Below are 10,577 nucleotides of genomic sequence, written 5' to 3' on the forward strand. Positions count from 1 at the left end.
AAGTAGTATCATTTTGAGATATATTTTACACTCAACTTGTACATGTGTTATCAAGATTTTTACATATGTTTTCTTGCCTTTGTAATCTTTTGCAAGTACCTGGTATTTGCTGCGGGGCAGTTTTTAGGGTTTATTATGATGTCACTGTTGACAGTGGGAGATATGTTGTTCATATTGAGGATATTAAATAATTTCTAAAACTTTTGTGATTTGTTGTTATTTGGAATACAGAGAAGCAATTTCAATATTATTTCGAGGGTTTGGCATTACTGCTAGTCTAATAGTTAAAGGGGAAGTGTACACGCAAAAATCACTTTCTTTCTTTTTCTAAACAAAACGCAATTTTAGAATTAGTTAGTATCTGTGTTTGAAAATATACACTCATTTTTTTTCACAGTGAAAGTAGGAAGCTCACAATAGTGTGAAAGTGATATGCCGTTATGAGGCCTTCGTTTTACGAGCGAAATAGGCCTGAGTTATCCCCCTTAGATTATGACGTAATTGGTGCCAATTCAACTGGGTCCCTGTCTATTCTCAACGCAAAAGATATCAAGGACCAGTTTGCGGTAAAACAACATGGTCTACGACACACTCCGGCGCAGTGGTGACTCAGCATAACACAATTCTGGCTGGCATCTGAGATGCTAGAATCACAAAACTGTACCTACACCACGTGAAGCGGCTCTAACAAAGCATGATGACGTCATAATGTTTATCAATTGGCACCAATGACGTCATATTGCAAGGGGCATAAGCCATGGTGTTTTTGTTATGGAAAAAGAACACTTGGTAAATGTGAAAAATATAAATCGTTTTAGTGCAATAAATATGTTAATTAAATATGATGTTTTTATATTTTTGTCTATGATACTTCTATGTTAACACTTTTAATGTGGCAAAAGTACAAGAAAAAATGGTTCATTTCCGTGTGAACTTGCCCTTTAAAGACTAGTGAAGGTTCAATCGTGAGTAGATTTACTTTTTGTTGGGTTATGATTGTAGGAGTTCTAAGCATCCATGATCCATGCATGCAACTAGCACTCCACAAATGTACACGTTATCCGCAGCTCTAAAACAAGCGTTTCACCTAATGGACTTGAAGTAAGGTTGTGTATGTTCCTTCATATCGAAAGCGGTAAAGGACCCGCCAGCAATAAGACCTGTTTCACTCCATGAAATATGTTGGCAAAGTCACCAAAGAGGCAGTAAAATCTTCTGTATTTGCAACTGTATTTCAGGACAAAAGATTTTCAGTATTGAAACACCAGAATTAGAACAACTCTTGGGAGACCATATCCCACACCAACATGATATATGCATGTAACATGATTCTCCTTAACATCTTTCTCAACATCATCCACAACACCCTCAACATGTTCCTTGACTTCCTTAACATCTTCAATATACTCTTCAAAGCCCTCCTTAATATCCTCAACATCCCCCTTAAGAACCTTCTCAACATGCTGCTCAGCGTAATCAACACCCACCTCAACATTCTCTTCAACATCCCTCTAAATGTCCTCTTCAACATCCTTTTCAACATCTTCAACGTCTTCCTCAACATCCTCAACATCCCCACAACACCCCCTCAACATCCTTGATGTCCTCAAAATCCACCTCAACATTTTCTTCAACATCCTCAAAATCCACCTCAACATTCCCTTCAACATTCTCCTTTACATCGTCAGCATTCTCCTTAATGGCCAAAACATCTCAGTATCCTCACGAATGTCCTCAACATCCAGACCGCCTCCGTGGTCTAGTGGTAGAGCGTCCGCCCGGAGAGTGGAAGGTCCGGGGTTCGATCTCCGGACGCGTCATACCAAAAGACGTTAAAAGATGGTACTTGTTGTTACCATGCCTGGCGCTCTTCATTAAGGGGCTAAAACAAGGACTGGTCGGCTCGGAGTCAGTATACTGTGTCTGAGTGGGGTATTCATGTTAAACTGCGCCATGGTATCTCAGTGTGCTAGCACTATAAATCGGCATCAGTCCGGACTAGTACAAGCAGCCACACAAACACACTCACGTACATGCACGTCGCTATATAAGTGCCATAATCTTGGATGCGACGTTAAACCCCATTTCACCTCACCTCGACTCAACATCCACCTCAGTATCCCCATCCTCATCATCATCATCATTCTTACCATCTTCAACATGCACCTCAACATCCTTAATGTCCTCAAAATCCACATTAACATCCTCAGCATCCTCCTAAACAACCTCAACATCCTCCTGAACATCCTGAACATCCTCCTCAACATCCTCAAAATCCACCTCAACACCCTCCTTAACTTCCACAACATTCACCTTAACATCCTTAATGTCCTCAAAATCCACCTCAACATCCTCCTTAACATCCACCTCAACATCTTTAATGTCCTCAAAATCCACCTCAACATCCTTAATGTCCTCAAATCCACCTCAACATCCCCAAAACATCCTTTTTAAAATCTCAGCATTCTCCTTAATGTCCTAAACATAATCCTCAACATCATCCTCAGCATCATCAACATCTCAACATCATCCTTAACATCCTCAACATCCACCTTAACATCCTCAACATCCACCTCAACATTCTCTCCAACATCCTCCGTAACATCCACCTCAACATCCCAAATATCTCTTGATAGAGGCCTGCCCATTTCTTGAATCCAGAGTGACCGCCTCCGTAGTGATAGTGATAGAGTGTCCACCCGGAGAGCGGAAGGTGGGTGGTTCGATCCCCGGCCGCCTCATACCAAAAGACGTGAAAGGTACTTGTTGTTACCATGTCTGGGGCTCGGCATTAAGGGGCTAAAACAAGGACTGGTCGGACTAGCACACACAAAGGCGACTATGCTTGTTGCAAGAGGCGACTAACGGGATCGGGTGGTCAGGCTCGCTGACTTGGTTGATATATGTCATCGTATCCCAATTCCGTGGATCGATGCGCATGATGTCAATCATTGGATTGTCTGGTCCAGACTTGATTATTTACAATATTGCTGAGTGCGGCGTTGAGCACCAAATAATCTAACCGAACCTGTTAAAAACAGCGTACCGACTATGTGGAGTTACGCATTTAATGATATAATGTCGAGTGGTGAGGTGTTGGAATGTGTATATGTGTGTAACGACAAATGTGACGCCTCGAGTTTACTTACATCCTACATCGCCCAAATTTCGTCGTCCTTCTACAGTGAACGAAATATCTGTCCATTTCCTTCTCTTTAAATCCATTAAATAGAGGGAGTTATGGCCAAACGGCATCAAACGTCAAGACGGCAACAAAAATTCAAAATGGCCATGATAATACTAATAATAGTGACTTTAATGCACTTTAGAGTATATTACATCTCTACAAAGGCATCATTAAATCCATGAGATATGCGTTTTCAATCACATATAGCTTGTGACAACCACATATTTAATCCGTTTAATTAGGATTTGCAGCCTCGGGAGGGCCGATCTATGAATAAAGGTGAGTGAGTATGGTTTTAGGCCGCTTTTAGCAATATTCCAGCAATATCACGGCGGGGGACACCAGAAATGGGCTTCACACATTGTACCCATGTCGGGAATCGAACCCAGGTCTTTGGCGTGACGAGCGAACGCTTTAACCACTAGGCTACCCGACCGCCCCCATAAATTTATAGAACAAGTCATCAATATATTAAACAAACAAACTGCTCTGACAGCAAGATTATTTGTACGGGTTAATATTTAACTTTTTAATCTGAATCAAGTTAGTATTTATAAAACATAACCACGGTTACAATGACACCATTTGATGGCAGTGAATACTTAAATGTCTCTCGTTCTGTTTGTTGAGATACTTGTGTTGGTGGTGCTGGTTGTAGTGATGGCAGAATTTTGCTGTTGCTAATTTGCTGCTGCTGCGGTAGATAACTGTTTCCTTGCTGCTGCTGCTGTTGCTGCTCTCGGAAAAATCTATTCATAAGTGATGCAGAACACTCTTTTCTTCGTCATCACATCTCAACAATTTACTTTGATCTCTGTAATGACCAGAGTACCACAATTGGAAAACATTAATGAACTTTGACGCTTGTGTTTATCTGACACCATAATTGAGTTTGTTGTCTTATTTTTCTGTGTCGCCGTTTTGACTTTTTGTGTATTACTCATCCTTTGAGGCCGTTCTGAGGGCGTCTTGACCTGCTCTCAAATAAAGGAACAAGATAGACGTGTTTGATGATGTCAAATGATTTTAATCGATTTGATACGAAAAAGACTTCTGAGCTGTCTAATTGTTTTCGTTCGAGTCAATTGCTTAATGTCCAATAACATTAAGCTAAATTATCTTTCTTTGTCTCTCTAATGATTATTCTCTTCTCTTAATTTACCATTCCAATTTCCTAGACAGAAAACGTTGTTATACCTCATCAATTGACAAATCCGAAGCAGGTGGATTCAAATTACCTCACTGACAAAACCCCAACACTATAACCTTCAACGATTATGTTGAGGATAACGCACAATTAAGTTACTGGACATTCCTTACAAATAATGAACGAACCAGCAAAGCTCATCTTAAATCCTGTATACAAGTCCGTGATACATATAAAAGCAACAAAATACTGTGTAATCAGATTTAAAATACAGTCTGAAAGTTAAAATAAATAAATAAATAAACATAAATGCAACACAAATATGCTGCACGGGAGGTCCATTCTTTACATTCGTAATAAGAGAGAGAGAGAGAGAGAGAGAGAGAGAGAGAGAGAGAGAGAGAGAGAGAGAGAGAGAGAGAGAGAGAGAGATGATTAAAACCTTTTTTACCAACATTCTTTTAATTGTGAGTCTATGTTCTTTTGACTGCTGCTTTATCAAATCCGCGTTGTATTTCAACGGGTTAAGAAGAACGCATGAAATGTGTTGACCAAGACATCTGAGAACTTGAACAACGAGGAGATCTGTCAACGAATTAAACCGATGGTTTCGGATTGTTCAAAGGGAGGTCACTCTCATTTTCGGTCAATTAGTCGGCTGCTTCTGTGGAAAATGGAGATATTTGTAACCTTGCTGTTGATCCTATGGATCTTGTTTGATGTCAACTATTTCATCTACGCCTTTTTGACAACTGTTTATGGTTTCATAAAGGGTTTGATATCGCCAATTAAACTGATGGACGAAAGCGTCACTTATGGTAGGTTGCTCGATCGGGTTTTAGGTGAGCAATCACAGCAATGGGCCGGGACATAAGATGTCATTAGTTCTGTGGCCTTTAGACTTAGCATGTAAACTGAATCTCTTTTCACTTTCACGATGTGCAAATAATGCCATGTAAAAAATATTGTCGTCTGCCCACTAGAAGGGCAAAATACTTGTATTACCTTTCAAAGGCAACCTGGATCTTGCCTGTCAGACACAGTGTCCCAGATAAGGGAAGGGCCTTAATTTGTTACCCGGTTACCCACGCCCCTATTACCCGGCCATATCCGCTACCCGCTGTTGGTTTCAAGAGATAGGTACAAAATATCTGAGTGGAAATAGTTAACAGTAGCCTGAGCAAAATGTATTTTGAGATACATGTATAAAATGATCTGGTCGTGCATATATGCACTCAAGTTGACTGAAGTTTTACGTTTATTCAAACATATAAAAGTCAGAAGGAATGCGTTCATAGTCATGAAGAAATGCGAACATTAATGACTTGTGTAACCATGTGGTTATAGTGAAATTTTGTCAGGAAACAATATATCACGTGACTAACCAGGTAGTCCTGTGGGTACCCAGGTCCCACTCAGTACCCACCTAACCCGAGTACCTGAGTTACCCGTCCCAGCCCTACTTAACATGATAAAAAGCACAAACTGACTAGTGGGGGATACAAGATGATCCATACCCAGGGAGATTTACATCTACCCAAAATGGGAAACATGTATCTAAAATTCCTGCCTGAGCCGTTCCTGATTTGGAGCCTTTGAATTTTATTTTGCTGACTCACACACCAATTTGGATGACCAGTACACAAATCTAGATGATCTGTACACACATTTGGAGGACCTGTACCATATATTTTAATATTTGTAATGAGTCAGTACTAAAGCAAATGTTTGAAACCAGATCTTCATTGTGCACGAACACTCATTTTTTTTTTTTTTCATGTAATGGCAATCTAGTTGATTAGGTATGGGTTATCACACGTGTGAATGAGTCCACCAAAATATAGGTTTAATTCAAGATACAGATCTCCTTGGATTCGGATTGTCAAACCCACCTGGCATGTTAACATTTTACTCTGTACTACTGAGAGTAATGCACCATCATCATGATCATGTCTGCAGGCCTCTTACCAGTATTGATTGATTTCATTTGAACATTGGAGATATTCATTCATGAAGGTTCAAAACAAGTGAATAGGAAATAGGTTTGCAAGTTTTAAAACAGTTTTAGCATTATCAAAGAATAAACAGTTGGGGTGTTCAGAGCTAGGTTTCCTGCAGATTTAACCATGTTAAACACAATTTGAAACCGAATGGGTAGCTTAGGTTTCAAATGTTATTATATTTAGGTAATACTTTGTTGAAATTGTTTAGCACAGATACTGAGCCTACATGAGTTTGCGCAAGCAAGCCTTGCAAGTTTAAGTTCACTATTATAATGTTACCCTGTTCTTAGTGACAAAAAGATATGACATCGCAGTCGGATATGGAAAACACCAAATTTCAATCTCCCTTTTGTTGCTGCAATTTCAATTATTCTCTCAGTCGATTGCTAACATGTTTGTTTCTTGCTAAAAATGTTTTGCCATACATGCTTTGAATATCATAGTAACTGTATCTCTACATTATGTAAGCTACACTTGTACATGTCATCATTTCAAAATGCTTACAATCAATGAGCAGTGATAGAGAAAGAAGTAATTTTCTATAAATATTAGTTTAAATGGTGATGCGACCATCAACTTATCTGTTTCTGACAAATGTTTATTGTGGTTTGAAACCTCTAATTGACCAATAAGAATCAAGTATAATAGGGATTGAAATTTGCTCTAACCCACAAACCAGGACCAGTTTCATTAATGATGAGGGCATCCTAAGGGCTAGAAGAATTACAAACAATTTGAGGTGTATTGCTACATGTGGTCACTATTCTTCTAGATATTCTTAGTTAGTTTCTCTCCCTGCTGAGTATATGTCCCATGGTAGAGTCCAGCTACTGTGTTCATTGAATGGGCTATCATAAACTGTCCGACGTATTGATCAAATTGCTGTTGTATTTGCAGGCCTCTGTATGACGAATGACATGGACTTTCAGTGGCATATGAATAATAGCAAGTATTTAAGAAACTGTGACTTCGCCCGGTTCATCCATGCGACAGAGTCCAACATATACCAAACTGCCAGATGGCTCGGGGCCTCCATGTACATGTCCGGGAGCAACATCCGCTACCGTAGGTCCCTGCAGTTCCTTGATGTCTACCGCATCCACACCAAGGTAAAATTACAGTTTTTGGTCATATTTCCTACACAGTATTTAATTACAGAGTTATCTCCCTTTATATTCACATTGTATCTTTGATGCATGAGGTTCAATAGTATCCTTTGATTCCAAACATTCTTTGTTGTGTGGGACCGCCTCCGTGGCCTAGCGGTAGAGCGTCTGCCAGGAGAGCGGAAGGTCAGGGGTTCGATCCCCGGCAGCGTCATACCAAAAGACGTTAAAAGATGGTACTTGTTGTTACCCTGTCTGGCGCTCGGTATTAAAGGGCTAAAACAAGGACTGGTGGGCTTGGAGTCAGTATACTGTGTCTGAGTGGGGTATTCATGTTAAACTGCGCCATGGTATCTCAGTGTGCTAGAACTATAAATCGGCATCAGTCCGGACTAGTACAAGCAGCCACACACACACACACATACAAGTGCATGCACATCGCTATTTATGTGCAATAATCTTGGACGCAACATTATATCCAATTTCACCTCACCTCTGTTCTATGTGTATATAAATTGTAAGGGATTGTGATGTTATTGTATGGTGTCGTGGGGAAGTAAGGTTTTAGGGTAACGGTTGTGATACGGATTGTGTGTTACGGAGAGCTGAGCTGATTGTGATAAATATATCACACTATGTTTGGAAAATACTGGAATAGGCCCTTTTGCATTTTTCACAAAACCATGCACATCTTGATCTTGTTGGAAAAGTTTTCATGAGTGACAACCATGGAGAAGTCAAATTGAAATGATGAAGTGATGAAATCAGCAACTGTTTCCTGTGATCAAAAGAGCCAAACTATTTGAGACCAGTTTCCTGTATATAATATTTCTATTACTTTATCCGATATGACCATAACAACATCCAACAACATACGAAGTTGTCAAAAATGTGCAGGGGAAGTTTTTTCATTCAGGTTCAAATTCAGTTATAGATGAGCGAGTGACTTTGGTTTTATGCTACTTTTAGCAATATTCCAGCTATATCATGACGGGGGACTAGAAATGGGCTTCACACATTGTACCCATGTCGGGAATCGAACCCGGGTCTTCGGCGTGATGAGCGAAGTTTTAACCACTGGGCTACCTGACCGTTCTATAGATGAAAGAACTCATGCAGTGCATTGTGTATATATACTAATATATGGATCATTATTGCAATAAATTGCGATGCAAAGTTCAGGCCAATACCCGTCTCTAGGTAGCAGGTATTCCATGTATTCTGCAGTCAAGGAATAATTTGTTTGTTTCCTGTTACACCACACTCAGCAATATTACAATTATATGATTGCATCCTCTAAATAATTGAGTCTGGACCAGATACTCTAGTGACTTATATCATGATCAATGATTCAAGCTTTAGGTTGCAATGACCCCAATCAACAAGCCACCGAGCCTGACAACCCAATCCACTCGCGTTGCTGGGATCTATCCTAATTTGGAATCATTGCTCATTATGTCGATCACTGGATTGTCTGCTCCAGGTTCAATTCATTTCAGGGCATCATCATACAGGTGCAATTGCTGAGTTGAGCGTAAAACATCACAAAACAACCTTATGGACAAAATTTCAAGTGTATGGGAGTTATTTCATTCAGTCCCTGTGACCGATGTTCAGGGTGGCCACAGTGTCTGCTACTGATGCAGGGATTGGGTATATAAGATACTCAAATATCCACATGGTACTTAAAGCTGTCAAAGCTTATACTGTATACATGATATAGCTGCTGGTTTTGTCCCAAACCCCTAACACACACAGACACAGACACACACACACAGACACACAGACAGACACACGCACGCACGCACGCACGCACGCACGCATGCACACACACACACACACACACACACACACACACACACACACACACACACACACACACACACACACACACACACACACACACTTACACAACACTTAGTTTGGAGAAGGGTCCATAATTTTTTTTGGATGCAGCAAGCCTGGGTGTATTTTTCAGATTTTGTGTTGGGACGAGAAGGCCATCTACCTGGAGCAAAGTTTCCTCCGACAGAAGGACAGCTTTGTGTGTGCGGTGTGCATGGTGAAGATGGTGGTGGCCGGGTCCGACTGCAGCCCACAGAAGGTCATCGATGTGATGCAGCCAGGGACAAAGTCGCCCAAGCCACTGCCAGAAGTCAGCAAGTGGATTGACAGCATAGCATTGTCCAGTGAGAGATTACGGAAATCTTTGTGATCTCGGGGGAAGAAAGCTAGGCATTTAGAACACATTGTGATTGTAACATTGCATTGTAAATACTGTAAATCATGAAATTAATATGAAAAGTGCAAATGTCCCTTGTTTGCATTAATGTGATGCATTTTGATCTCGATGTATTGAAGGTGAGGTGAAACGGGGTTTAACGTTGTGTCCAAGATTATTGCACTTATATAGCAACGTGCATGCACATGTATGCGTGTGTGTGTGGCTGCTTGTACTAGTCCGGACTGATGCCGATTTATAGTGCTAGCACACTGAGATACCATGCCGCAGTTTAACATGAATACCCCACTCAGACACAGTATACTGACTTCGAGCCGACCAGTCCTTGTTTTAGCCCCTTAATGCTGAGTCCCAGACGGGGTAACAACAAGTACCATCTTTTAACATCTCTTCGTATGATGCCAATGTATTGAAGTTTATATATGTCAGGTTCACTGTGCATGGTTTCAAACGATGACATACATCAACTAATATTACAAGCCAAACACTGCTCACCCATGTAGGGGACATGTCCGGCACAGTAGCAACAGTCATGGTGAATACGTGACGCTGGTCATATTCATTTAAAGGATTGAGCTAACTTGTGTATCAACACATGGAACCTTTAGTTTGAATATTTGAATTATTTTCAGTTTCTTGCTTTCATGGAAATTAGGTCCCATGTCGGGTAGTTAAAGTTAAGTTTGTGATGATGTTACTCAATCGAATTGCTCTTACCTCAAACTAGATCATGGAATTCTAATTCTACATATCATTTGATGATTAGTTTTTAAAGTTCAAATGTTGTTTTTCTTGCATTTATTTTATGCTGCATTTTCAGGAGGGGTAAACATTTGCATTGCTTTAATTCCATGATTTACATCACTGGTTTTGTTTGAACTCTGTTCCTCCT

General features: G+C 40.3%; 1 protein-coding gene across 1 annotated transcript; it reads left to right on the plus strand.

Moving 5' to 3' along the window:
* The first annotated feature begins 5,007 nt into the window (after positions 1–5,007).
* LOC139450683 (protein THEM6-like) lies at positions 5,008–9,737 on the plus strand. The gene is made up of 3 exons (XM_071232486.1): positions 5,008–5,152; positions 7,235–7,446; positions 9,422–9,737. Exons 1-3 carry the CDS (start codon positions 5,008–5,010, stop codon positions 9,656–9,658), a joined length of 594 nt encoding a protein of 197 aa, XP_071088587.1. The 3' UTR covers positions 9,659–9,737.
* The last annotated feature ends 840 nt before the right edge of the window (positions 9,738–10,577 follow it).

Source organism: Haliotis cracherodii, unplaced genomic scaffold (assembly GCF_022045235.1).
Source record: "Haliotis cracherodii isolate W230 unplaced genomic scaffold, xgHalCrac1.p SCAF_8, whole genome shotgun sequence".
NCBI classification, from domain to species: Eukaryota; Metazoa; Mollusca; class Gastropoda; order Lepetellida; family Haliotidae; genus Haliotis; species Haliotis cracherodii.

Coding starts and splice junctions, on each gene's coding strand:
- LOC139450683 (XM_071232486.1), top strand. CDS start 5,008: ATGGAGATATTTGTAACCTTGCTGTTGATCCTATGGATCTTGTTTGAT. Junction 5,153..7,234: donor GGACGAAAGCGTCACTTATG/GTAGGTTGCTCG, acceptor TTGTATTTGCAG/GCCTCTGTATGACGAATGAC. Junction 7,447..9,421: donor TCTACCGCATCCACACCAAG/GTAAAATTACAG, acceptor TGTATTTTTCAG/ATTTTGTGTTGGGACGAGAA.